The following is a 13,701-nucleotide window of genomic DNA, read 5'->3' as shown; positions in this document are numbered from 1 at the left end:
ATGACCCACATGAGCAGCTACTTCAGCCACCAAGGCCCTTGAGCTGCTGGCACCAGTGGGACCTAGCCTCGCTGTGGTACCCCACACTCAGGCACCTGCTCTGCATCCTCTTTCCTTCCCCTCTTCTTTCCTCACCCAGTGCAACAAAGGAAAGAAATACGAGGTAGAAGAACTGATAGTTCCCACTCTATTTGAATAACAAGTGAAATCCTAAAAATACCTCCACTGCATGTTATTACCAAGTGTATCACCGGGTTTTATAGTGACAGGACTGTGCTATAATTTCTGAGAAAACCTCAGCATAAAGCTCCATAAACCCAACCACTCCTGTAATGTATCACCTTATCTAGTGCACAATCATTTCCACAACTTTTCATGTTAGTATAATTTCTTCAAAAATGGTAATAAATACATCCTTGAAGTCAAATAAGAATCATTGCACAATCTATTGTAACTTGTTCTTACTAGCGACAGTTAATCACGCTACCAGGATCTCACATGAAAGAAAATAAGCAAACATTTGGGTGTTCTGTAATTACAAACCTCACTGAAAGCACACTTCCTTCTTTAATCAACAAATATCTGAAAGCGTGCTTTAAATACCCTTTCATGTGCGCCACCCTGCCTGTGAACAGCTATCACTAAAGAAAAGCAGTGATCCCCCTCTACGGTGAGCAAACAGTCTCTTTCAGTACTAAGCAAACTAATGACCAAGTCAGACAACCCTGATACCCTTTTGCTGGAGGTCTAACCATGAATTAAAAAAGCAAACATTCCTAATTAAAGCCAAGAGAAGTAGAACTCTACGGAAAGCCTAATCTCTTCATCTCCAGGAGGTAAGCCTCCACTTAGGCTCACCGTGACTGGAATAAGGTGGATACTGTAAATAGTGCTAATAGATTACTTCTTAGGTAACAATTTTAATTATACCAAATACTTGACAAAAAATATTCAACACACACAGCACCAAATGAACATAATCTTCACCAAAAAGAAATCTTATAATCAGTAATATTCCCATTTTAAAGACAGGAAAAGAGAGCTCTTGCATTCACTTCAGTGAGTTTGATCCCACCTAGGTCATCACATCTCTCCTCACTTGAGCAGGAGTCCTGAGATCAGCAGCAGCATCAGGAGCTTTCACTTCCAGCACCCCCTTCCCAAAACACCACCCTTGGGGGTCTATCAGTACTGGGAAAGTTGAGGTTGGCCAAAGACCATGCTCATTATTTGTCTCCTTTGTTTAAGAATCTGAAACTCAAAATGAGCACGTGGAGACCAGGGATGTTTCCTTTTGCTTTCAGTGAGAACTGGTTTTGCAGTTTCAGGTGCTGTTTTGTTCCCAGTATCAACAAGGTTCACTATGATAACTGAAGTTTTGGGGTTAGGAAGTCCTAATCAGACTCTCTGGCCAACTGGTTCAGAAGCTCTTAGGAACTAAGGACAACCCGGGCTATCATGCTTTCCATGAACACCATGCTACAGACTCTTTGTTGATGAAGTGCAGGGAATGTGCATGGAAAGCGCCAGCAGCTTCCACAGACTGGCGAGGGCAGGGGACAGTGGGCAGGGACCTGCAGCGCACGTGCCACTTGTACTGCACTGACGTGAAAACCCCTGTGGCTTCGAGGAAACCGCGGTGGTTCTTGTCTCATGTGGTTCATGTTAAAAATTCCCCAACAGTGACAGACTTCAGCTGCCAGGATCAGGGCGAGGATGTGCATCTAGCATGAACAGCCCCCGCTCAGAGCTCTGGGGCACTTTTTTATCCTCTTTCCTTTCTTTTAAATAACTATTGGGGCTCATAACAAGCACTGTCACTCTCGCACTACTCCCCTGATTGACTTTGCGACAATGATCTGTGGAGGAGATGGGCATGCAAACAGCAAACACTCTGCAGGCGCTCAGGCAAAGAGGACTAGAGAGGTTTGGGTCGGGTGTGTGTTGGGTTTATATTTTGATAAGTTTTTGTTCAATTTCCAGAATTACTTTTCTGATTTATATTTACACAGTATTATAAAAAGAAAACTAAACCACAAAACCGTAGTAAAGCAACTCCGAGGCTGAATAAAAACCACAGACACACACACAAAAAATAGAAAGGAGGAAACTCTTGTCTTTTGAGTCATCCTGCAGCCTCCTAGTACTGCAGAGGTCTCAGCACAGTGATCTTACGTATCATATATGCTCTAATAAATAGGTTCAATGAGTTGAGTTAAGGGCAGAGTTTAACTATTAACTCTAAATTTCCTCGCTCTTATGGCTGTAAGTCAATCCCTTAATGTTACTTTAACACAATTTCTGGCAGTTGAATAAAATCTATGGTCAGTATTACAACCCCTTCCTTCCTACATGAAGGAAAATATACGTGTGATTTACATAAGAAATGATGGGAAATGCTGTGAGTGAGCAGGGGTGATAAATGTCCAAGGCCCTCCCAGCCAGGAATCCAAGCCGACCATCTGACTTGGGCTGTTTGGGCCCTCATTATCCCAACCCCAAAACCAGCAGAACTGGCAAAAATACCTCCATGCAGGTACAGCTCCCAGCACAAGAGCAGTCAGCAGTCAGGGAGGTTAGAATACAAAGCTGTAAGATATATCTAAAATAATACCACAAAAATCAGATGACACAAAGAATTCTAATAGTTTCCTTTTGTTAAGATACAGTAACTGAGAATACAATGAAATTCTTCATGTTCAGTATCTCCCATTAGATCAATTAATATTCAGAGAAAGGCTTTAACATGAAGTTTAAATAATCATAGAAGGAGAAAAAGAACCACCAATGTTCTAGAAGCTTCTCTAGACCTTTCAATCAATTTTATTTATATGCAAAACCAAGAGAAACTCAGAAAAAACAAAGCTCCTCCTGATGCTAAAGCTCTCAATTTACTGACAGGCAAATGGCTTCATGCTGCCACTTAATCTCATTTCTTGCATAATGCCCTCTAATTAGCATATCAAAGTGAATTAATACTTCTAGGGCATTAGCAATGGGAAAATCTGCTCCAGGCTTCACAATAGCAGTTAAGCAAGAGCCAAGAAATCCTCAAAAACACCACAAACCACTTTGCATTGCAAAACTGTTCAATTTATTTATCCTCTCTCTCTAAACACTTTTACCGCACACTGTTTTACTACTGTTCACCAAACAAAATGATAATTGCCAAAGTTACCAGCATCTGTAATGCCTGTTTAGAATCTTAATTTAGGTTGTATCCTTGAAGATCCCTAGATGCTTTCATTGACCCCACCATCCCCACCAGGACACACTGGAAAAACACTGTTCTTTTTAAAAATGCTATCGGGATAAAATTATTAAATTCCATTTTCCCCTCACAATAAATAATGAAAAAATAAATAATACATGAAAAAGCCACCTGCTGGACAATGAGGAATGAGAGATTAGCTTTAAATGTTGATGCATGGCTTAAGTATAGCAAAAGGTTTTGACCTGTAAACACATGATACAAACCCACCCCCCTTCCCAAGTGATTGATTTGTAGGACGCACGATATTCAGTGATTCACATATTGCTACAAGTTCCTATGACTGTGCAACATGCATGGAACTGATCGATAACAAAAGAATTTAAACTGCAATACCTAAAATAGCATAAAATTCAAGTGCATAATGTTTTTTACTATATGCTTTTATGCAAAACATGCTCTGTTTTTCCCATTCCTGAAGCGATAAACACATTATGCTGCTGCAGTCAGACATCAGAACATTTCTTCTTTGAAAAATATTTTCAGGATCTACTTTCAATCGCAGGTCACTTTGCAAAATATAAACTATGATTTACAAAGACTAAAAACCCCTGAAACGTCATCATCTTACTGCTCCCTGTCAATCTTTAAATACAGAAGAAGAGCATTAACAGGAAAAAAACCCAAACCCCAACGTACACCCACCCCCTAAACCCAAGAAGGGGGCTGGAGCACTAACACAAGGCTAATAAAGAGTAGAAGAAAATGCTGGGGTCAGTGGGGTTTGCAGTATTTCTGTTTGCAGCATGGGGGGGGGGGGGAAGAGAGGAAAGTATGGGAATACCAAAATAAATTATGATGGGTATTTATCTTATACTTTGAGCCTTCCTAAGGAATGTGCATTACTGAAAAATATACAGCATTCAAGCATCAGGCTTCATTTCCTTTCATATTTAATTCCCTGTTTACTTCCACTGTAAAGGCAGCATTATGGAGGAACTCTAATGTCCAGCTGAGAAGCACAATTCATCTGTTTGGCTGATGAACTACTCCAACTTTATAAAAGCATGAACTATAAGAGCTGACAGAAACTTTAATAATTTATATTAAATATTGATGTGAATTATTTACTCCATTCATACTTAAAGACATGAATTGCCTACCAGAGAAAAGCAAATGTGACAAAAGGTCAACATGATGGTGAAAAAAGGCAGGCTGTGTCAGGCGTGTGTTATCTGAACCATGCTGATCACCTTGATAAGCGAATAGCATTAAACATGACTGCTGAGAAAACAAACAAAGCATTCTTCTCAGGGTGTCAATTCATGGAATACAAACAGCTACATCTAATTCTACCAATGATACCAGGACGGCAAAACTCCGCTCGGGGCTCCGCTGATTTGGACTCGCCACTACACAGATTCAGTATTCATTCCTGCTATTCATAAAAATATTCATCCAACCGTCAGATGCGTGATGTGCAAGGAATAGAAAATCAGCCTGAAAACTGAGGACAGATACACACCGGACTCTCTCCCGCTCTACTCCATGATTATTAATATAGCCTTCATATGTATTTAAATAGTGCGTACATTTGTAACAATTTAGTATGTCTAATTCTGCTTATATTTGTCTACGGTAGACTGCAAATATCATTATATTAATGTTTCACACAAATCAATATTTAAATTGAAAAAAGACAGCATAATATCCATATCGTACAACTTTTTCATTGAAAGCTGTAGGAATAGAGCTTGATAAATGTGTTAAATCCTGTAGGAAAAAAAAACCACCACAACTCCTTTGCATTCACTACATACTATTATAATAATTTATCTCCGAACACAAAAATTCCTTAACTTACAACAAGCATCCTAGAATACACCACACAGTATCTCACATAATTTGGTATTTTCAGATAAGCAAATGTGTTGAATTCAGGAATAAAATGAAGGCCAGGAAAAATAGCTATAAAATAAAATAAATCCCTGCTCCTAGTTAAATTAGTATTGACAAGTCGGTCCAAATTTATTCTCTACGGAGAAGGGAAAAAAAACCCACAATAAAAAGATCTGGAAACACTGATGGTGATAATCAACGTGAAGATTGTTATTTAAATAGAGCACTAACAATGGTTAAGGTCTAACGGTATGGTGTAGTTACAGGTTCTGCAAGACAAAGTATCATGAATTTCTCTAATGAAAATAATCTCGAAAGCCGCCTGTTCTCTTAACCAGAGAAGCACCTCGATAGAAACCCACCAAAGAAAATGGAATGTTGATAATGAATGTGCTTGAAACAGATGACCAAAAGACAATCAAGACACTTAATTCAATTTATATTTTCCTAGCAGGACATTTATGAAGAAAAGCAATGCCACTGCATAAGGACAATGTAAATGACCCAACATTCTACTGCACATCGTCATTTGTAATGCATTTGCTGACAATTAAAAAAAAAACCACCATTCAAAAAGCATAAGCAATGGTTCAGTGAAAAATCTTGGGTTCTGAAGCACAAGAAAGGAAACAAAAGCTAAACAATTTAAACTGAAGATGTACGCACATAAACACACAATGCTTACTTCCTTAAGTAGCCAAGCTAAATCAAAGCTATGGATTTAGCAGCTTGAAAAAAACCCACCACCACTGCACATAAATATTAAAACTGGCTAATCCAAATAGCAGTAACACCACAGCTGGATTTTAGAATATAGCTAACATGCATACAGACACACATACACATATATATGTATGTATGTATGTATGTATGCTCTCAGTGCCATTTCATTGTTCCATTCGAATCCTTTCACATTCCGACAGGACTCCTAGCACTGTGTGTTATTCTTTACAATTGCAAGTTGTTGGCACTAAATGAGAGTTTACAAACACTGGAAAGTTGAAATTTGTGTTAAGGCAAGGTAAGAGTCCTGCGACACGATTTTGAGCTAACCACAGTGAAGAAAGGGGTTAACATTTGCCAGTCCTGCTGGCAGAGCAGGCAAGGAGCAAGTCCTTCTCCAACGAGTTACCTAACAGGCAGTTTACAGATTTTGCAGCATATTGACAAGGGGCGTTCCTAAAAGAGTTGGGCCATTTTCATCAATAAGGAGCTCTGCAGCAAGTAAGGGCAAGATACAGCCCTTTAATCATCAGAATGGCATCGTATGGCTATTTACAGTTGTAGCAATAAAAATAAAGGTTTTAGCTTACATGGGGAACAGTGAGAAATTAACCCTATAGTTAACGTCACTGTTTGTTTAGGATTCAGATCAGTTTATATTTTTTCCCCATTCTTTAAAACAGAATTCTCCATAAGGGGAGAATGTTCTTAATGAACATTTTCCTCCTCTCTCTTTAGACATAAAAAATAGTTCAACCAGCCCAACAAGCCAAGCAGGCCTTTCTCTTCCCCTGCGGACACCTCCTGCAGTCGAGAAGTTCATTAAGTTTTATGATCTTCCCAAGTCAGTCCTGCTTATAAGCCTCACAAAGGCCACAAATCTGGCAAACCATCATGTATGCCATTAGGCTTTACTAGTAAATGAATGCTATTTAGGGTTTGTGGTGACAGTAAATTAGGGTTTGGTTGGCAGCTATCATTGTTGCTGTTGGACTTAGAGAAATAAATAAATAAACATATACGTGCAGGCATATACACACATGCATTCAGGCCTTTTTATAAACCCATATTCATATCTATATGAATTATTTTTAAAGACAAAAAACCAAATCATCTATCAACACAATCCAGGGCCTAATAATATGACATTCCATTGGGAAATAATTGCAATTCCCTAACCATTTTAAGACTGTAAGAATAAATACATTTTCATTTCTATCTCCATGAGAATAACCAGTACCTCAGGTAGAGCAACGTCCTAATGGATGCTTAATCAAATTACAAACCTAAAGGATTTTTAGTCTGTAAAATAGAGCTATTAAAAAAAAAAAAAAGCACAAATCAGGTTTTCCTATTCCGACTGGTAGATGCGTGAGGAGACAGACTGTGACACAGGTATGCAACAGATCTGAGCCGCGTGAGGAATGCAACTTGAACACTTCCAAGAGACAGCTCAGAGCGCGGGTAAAACACAAACCAGCATCAACAGGCTCTCCCGTGCTCATGGCCCTGTTTTATTGGAGGGGCTCTGGTAGAACTTCGGGTATAATTTTTTCTCTGAACTAATTAAAGAAAGAAGTGGCAGTTTCTTTATGAAAACCATGCTACCTTGTGGTTGCCTCTAAGAATGCACGTATCTATTCATATCTGTAAACCCTTTAACTGTATTATACAGCACTTTTTAAAATGTTAAAATGTTAAAAAAGAAATGTCAGGCTAAATGCGGTAAGCTCAGCGATTTGCTTTGTACATGGTAAATACCTCACAGGAGAAAAAAATATCTTCAGCTCCTAACCCTAAGTGAAACAGAGAGAGAGGCTTTTACAAATGTGATGCATTCATTAACCCTTGCAGGAGAGTGAGAAGAGTTGCTCTGCCTAAACTGAGGACTCCTGTACGTGTTCTCTCATGACCCGCCTCACAAAGTCCTTGCTGACTGTACTGAAAACTACCAAAATACTAAATAAAAATACATAATATGAAAATTATTTAAATATTGCATTATTTAGAACAGACAGGACTGCAATTACACTTTATGTCCAGGCTACAGCCTCCCTCCTCACCTCTCGTCCTTCTCTCAGAAGAAGGTAGCGATAAAGCCATCACGGCAATTCCCACCGCCAACACAAAGGTAAACTTTGGTTCTGATTAAAAAGAATTAAATACCATTGCATGACCCAGTTGCAGATGATTTAAGTACTCGGGCCACAAGACAATGCAGACTGCCAAGGAGGGGGGGGGGACACACCTCTGCTTCAATTGCATCTCAGACCATTCACCCCTCCAGTTCAGAATTGTTTGAGCCCTTTCCTATGAAAACGGCTTACAGAAAATATGCTAGAATTTATTTTCACATTTTCTTTGCTTGAGCACACTGACTACTAAAGCCTACAGAGACATTTCCTCTCAACTGGGAGACCCCGAGCAAAGGTCCCTGCGGGAAGAGTTTTTGGTGGGGGTGTGGATTCATCATCAATCACTCAGTGCATTAATCCTGTCTCTCCTGTGCTGCCAGGGCTAGCAGGATCTTGCCTTTAGGCAGGCGGACGCCTTCACTCTTTGTTGCTTCTCAGCGATTTCATAAAAGACATAGCTTACAAACTTGGTTCGACTACTTGCAGCACAAAGGCAGGATCCCAGCTTACAAGTTATCACCAGAACACCCCAACGCGTTTCAGATCACAACGTCTCCTGTCAGGTTCCCTCTCGCCTCCTGAACAGCGATGGCCTCACCGAACACCCCGTGCCACTAATCCCTGCTGCTGAAAGGATGTGGGTTTTTCTTCGCAGCTCACCTCTGACATGTGGTTGACTACACTTTCCTTTCAAAACAGTGAGGCTAAGCCCTCTGCAAATAAAGTGATCGCAGGACCTGCGCCTGCCTCCTTCACTGAAATCTGCCTGCTGCAAAATGTCTGAACACCGAGGGCAGGGTGCCTGGCTGGCTCCGGAGCAGGACGGGCAGAAAGTTTAGGGAAAGGCAGAAAGCAAACACAAGCCGAAGGATGGAAAGGGGCTAGGAGCAGATCAAGGCAAAACGTAGGGAGGTGCGGAGGGAGGGCAGGAAGGGGATCATTCCCCTTATCCTGGGTAATATAATGCAATATAAAGCAGAATCAATCTTAATATTCACAACACAGTCAATACCCTAGTGCTTAGCTGTCAGCAGAAACTGAAGTGGATCCCCAGTAGCAAAGAAACCTTTGGACATAAAGCACTATAATTCACTGAGAACTGTGCACTTCAGGCTTCTCACAGCTGAGATCTGCAATGATTTCACTTTTTTGTCTGGTCTTATGTGGAACTAAAGAGGAATGCGACTGGAGTATCAAATACAGCAAAAAGCCAGCCAATGCATATATTTAAGTCTAGATCACAATAAATGTCCTTACTCTCATAATACAAAGCAAAACACTTTGCAAATGTTCTTCTTAAATAGGAAAATTGTCTGTAAATTCAGTGACGTGAAAAAAAAATGCTAAAAAAACCAAATGCTTCTAAGAAAACCCCGGAGTTTCTAAGTGTTACTGTAATGAGGAAAAGAAGTATTTTTGGTATACTTTTGAGATTAAATATTTGGCGTTTCAAACATCACCAGGAGCAACCGGAGCTTTGCTGCACCCTCACAAACAGGGGGATCTCTCTGGAGCCTGCCTGCCCGGGGCAGCTTTGCTCTCGCCACACAAACTTTATCGTCCCCGCTGCGTGCTACGCATCCCGGGAAAAGAAATTAATAAAACAGATGAGGTAACGCAGGTCTGACAAGCGCTTTGCCAAGTGTCCTGACGGCTAAAAAACACAGCCCGGGTGCTAACGGGGTCCCTCCGGAGCCGTGAGGAGAGCGCCGTGAGGGGGGACTCTGCACCGCGCCATTTCACAGCAAGCCAACCCAACCGGGCCGCCGCCGGGACGGGCCCCCTCAGCTCGGCGGGGCGGGCCGGATCCACACCCCCCCCCTCACCTCGCCCCGTCCACCTCAGGCCCTGCACCGGCAGCGTGAGAGGCGGCAGAGGGCCGGTACCGTCCCCACCGGCTGGTAGCGGCGGGTGGAAGGCGAGAGGGACCAAGATGGCTGCGGCGGCAGCGGCGGCGCGGGCGGCCCTTACCTGTTTTCTCCTTGATCTCGCAGAGGACGCTGAACAAGGCGGGTTTCATCCTGTGGCAGTTCAACGCGTGCTTCCTGAAAGAGAGCAAGAAGGACAAGCGGTTAAAAGCCGGGGTTTAGCAACATGGCGCCTTCCCCCGATAAGGATCCCCCCTCGCTCCGTGTGTTTCGTCCCCTCTTTTCCCTGCCCGCCAGCATCCAAGGACCGGCGCCGGGAGCTCCGAGCGGGAGCTCCCGGCGCCGGTCCGCGGATGCCGGCGGGCTGAGGTGTGAGCAGCGCCGGTTCGGTGGCTGCCGCCTCTCCCTCCCTCCTTTCCCCCCCCTTATGACTTTTATACCGAATTATCTTTGTGTAAATGCCGCTGGGCCGAGGGGTATAAATCACTCCCCCCCTTGTCCCCGGTACTATCCGTCCTGCGATATTATAACTGATTTATTAACCATGATGGGGGGGGGGAGCAGAGTTAACCTTCTTTGTATTTATTGTGATTTAAAACAGGTTTGGGGTTGTTGGTGTCCGTCCGTCCCCCCCCCCAACCCCAACTCTCCCCGCAGCAATATCTTGTCAGGTTTGTTAATTTATCTGCCACCACTTTGGGGTAGGAAGGAAGGAAAGAAGGGGGAAAGTTGTGGAGCCGCCCGGCAGGCGGACGGGAGGGACAGACGGACACAGAGCGGCTCTAGGGCCGGTGTCCGCCACACGGTGTCTAAAGGGGAACGGGCAAGGGATCAGCCAGAGCTTCCCTCACATATATGCAAAAGCATCGCATACTTAGATATTTATTTTATATATAAATATATATATTAAAATATTCATTAAATAGCAACTTTGGCGCTGCCTCGGCTGCTTGCAATTTCTCCTACGGCGCCAAGAAGTTGCTCCTAATTGTGAGACTCCGGGAATGAGAGAAACAAAAACCACACACACACACAAAAAAAAAAAAAAAAGAGAAAAAAAATGAAAAAAAGGAAAAAAAGAAAAAAGAAATAAAAGAAAAAAAAGCAAGGTTTAATTAGACGAAACCAACTTTGCTTGTGCCTCATCCAGGCTTTGGTCAGTGATGGTCATGATCTGATGGAGGATGTCGCCGATGTCCTGCTTCCTGCCGTCGCCGTCTGCCCCGTCGTGTCCGTGGGGAGGAGGCAGGGCCATGCCCCCCTGCACCGAGTGCCCGGCCAGGTTGACGCCGGCCAGAGTCTGCAGCATCCTGGACTGATCGTCCATGGCTCCCGCGGGCCGGGCCGGGGGGGGGGCAGCGCCGGGTCCGCTCGGCGCCCGCGCACCCCCGAGACGGAGAAAGAGGGGAAAAAGCCAAACAAAACAACAACAGGAGTAAAAAAAAATCAGTATTTGTGTTTTGACCGGATCTCAGCTGTTTATTCCACTCTCCTCTCCTTCCCGGTGCTGTAAATCACTCTCTTCCTTAGTTACAATCTTCCTTCATCATCATCATCATCTCTGTGGCTTGGATGGATGAGCTGGTGGGGTGTCTCTGCAGTTTTCCTGGTACAATCTTCCTCCACAGCTCTATTTGTGGTTTTATTTTTTTATTTTTATTGTTGCTTTTTTTTTATGTCTTTCCCCACTTGTCCAAAAATCTTCTTTGCAAAAAAAAAAAGGCAAAATTAAAAATAATAAAAAATAATAAAAGCCAAAATAACAAAAATAAAACTCGCTTTCAAATCCTGAAGAAGTTAGGAGGGTGGCAAACGGCAAAAACCACAACAAACCAGGCGAACACCCCCACCCCCAAACTGCAACATAAAAAAAGCCAAGAAAACACAATCGGGGAAAAAAAGAATAGTAATAATTAAAAAAATTAATCGCCCTCCCCCCTTACAAAATAATAACAAATGGTCCCCGGTCTGTGCAGCGGGGGTGAGGCAGCAGCAATCAAAAGTTTGAACTTGTGCAAAAAAAGAGCGGAAATAACGGGGAAAGAACTGTGGAAAAAAAAAACAAAAAGAAAGAAAGAAAAAACAAAAAAAATTCAACAAAAAAATTAATTACACACTCTCTGCGAAGCAATGTGCAAAAATACCGGCCCGCCGGAATTTATGGCCCGCCGCCCGCCGCCGGCCGCGCGGCGAGGATTGACAGCCCGCCAACGCCACTCACTCACCGCGGACGTGCCGCCTGTGAGGGAGGAGAGCGACCGCGCGCGAGAGGGACGCGGGGCCCGCCGCGCCCCGCCCCGCCGTACCGCCCCGCCCCGGCCCTCCCAACCGGGCGGGGCCGCCCCGCCACCACCGCCGCCACCGCCCCGCCCGGGGCCGCCCGCCTCACGGGTCCGGATCCGCCGGGTCGCCCTCCCGCCGGGCCGAGCGGCGGCGGCGGCGCTCCCGGAGGGGTGGCGGGGGGGGGGGAATCGGTCTGAGAGCGGCGGGAGCAGAGGCCAATCGCAGTGCGAGAGGGTGGTTGCCGGAGACTGCCCTGGCCAATCAGAGTGCATGGGGCGGGACCGAGCCCGTCTGGCCCCGCCCCGCAGCTGAGAAACTTCTGATTGGACCGTTCGAACTGTCACGTGGCCGGGGCGAGAGCCGCTCCGGCCCCGCCCCTCCCGTTGCTATGGTAACTCCCGAGCTGAGGCCTCGCCGTTCCCCTCAGCCCCGCTGCCGTGCCGGGAGGGTCGGGCAGGGCTCGGCCCCATCCGGAGCAGCCTCCGGGCTCGGCCCGCCTCGCCTGCCAGCCCGGGTTACGGCAGGAGGCTGGCCTTGCCCCGGGACCTGGAGCTTCGACCGTGCTGAGCTTTCCGGGTGCGGGAAGGAGAGGCCCCGATCAGAAGTGGCCTGCTGGTCGGTGTGGCCGTGCCCAAGCGCATTCCTCACGGACAAGCCCTGTCATGAGGCAGGAGTGTCCAGAGAGGGCTCCCCACTGCACAGTAAAGGGGCCTCTTTGGAGACCAGATTTTAGTTTTGAATATATTACATATAGGTTGCCAAAACCGTTAAGGGAAAATATATATATCTGTGTCAGGGATAATTAAGGCATCATTCTATAAAGGGGTTATCTTTAGATCATTGCCACCCCCAAACTGAACTTACGTAGGACGCCTGCCCCACGCAAGTATGTAGGGGAAGTGACTTTAATTCTGATCTACTTTTTTCACATTTTAAATAGTGTGCAACAAAGCTATGGCAACAGACCTCTCAGGGAAGAGAAAACCACCTGTAGTGTGGCATTAGAGAGCCACAGCAGAAATTAGACTGGTATTTAATTCACTGTACGTACTTGATCTGTGATGGACAGTTGCAGTTGAAAGAAGTCATGTCCAAACTAAATCCTCATCCTCGTCTCTGACATTTTGTGGATGTACAGCTGACAACTCTCACTCCACATGGCTAACACAGAGCTCTTAATCTTCCTCCTTGGCTTGCGCTCACCTCCTCTCTCAATCACGGCTGACATCACCATCATCGTACCTTCACTCAGGACTGCAACTTGGATGTCATGGGTTTGATTTGGAACCCTTAATCATCTCACACCAGTTGCAACTCTCATCTTTCACAGTGGTGGATGACTTCTGGTTAACGTAACTATGCTGGTACTGTCGCTCCGAGTAATTAGCATGCTCATTAAATTTCTATCTCCCATCTTGACCATAGAACCATTTTCTGGTATGAGCAAATGTGTTCTTGGTGTTATTCAGCAGTATTAAGAATGCTATTCCAAAGATCTTTTTTTATTACTACTCTTCTGACTGTCCGGTTCTGGCCTCATGCTCCCTGCTGTCTGCCGTGTCTACAGCAGTTTCAGCTCCCT

The 13,701-nt window shown here is 44.4% G+C and overlaps 1 protein-coding gene across 7 annotated transcripts in view; it reads right to left on the bottom strand.

Annotated features, from left to right (window-relative positions):
* PBX3 (PBX homeobox 3) overlaps positions 1 to 13,472 on the bottom strand; it is a 108,010-nt gene extending 94,538 nt beyond the window's left edge. Inside the window, exons 1-3 of one of the 7 annotated variants that reach the window (XM_061352623.1) lie at positions 13,171 to 13,470; positions 10,967 to 11,540; positions 9,940 to 10,013 (exon numbers count right to left, since the gene is read on the bottom strand). In XM_061352623.1, the coding sequence (XP_061208607.1) occupies positions 9,940 to 10,013; positions 10,967 to 11,163 (271 nt within the window). In that variant the 5' untranslated portion in view covers positions 11,164 to 11,540; positions 13,171 to 13,470. Of the gene's footprint in view, positions 1 to 9,939; positions 10,014 to 10,966; positions 12,331 to 13,170 lie in introns of those variants that run through there. The other 6 variants (XM_061352625.1, XM_061352626.1, XM_061352624.1 and 3 more) reach the window with 6 other exon arrangements.
* Between the last annotated feature and the right edge of the window lie 229 nt (positions 13,473 to 13,701).

This window comes from Neopsephotus bourkii, unplaced genomic scaffold (genome assembly GCF_033783945.1).
Source record: "Neopsephotus bourkii isolate Nb327-2 ecotype Australia unplaced genomic scaffold, CSIRO-AGI_Nbou_v1 NB_659, whole genome shotgun sequence".
NCBI classification, from domain to species: domain Eukaryota; kingdom Metazoa; phylum Chordata; class Aves; order Psittaciformes; family Psittacidae; genus Neopsephotus; species Neopsephotus bourkii.
Note: the sequence above shows the minus strand (reverse complement) of the source record. Positions and strands in the feature narration are given on the sequence as shown.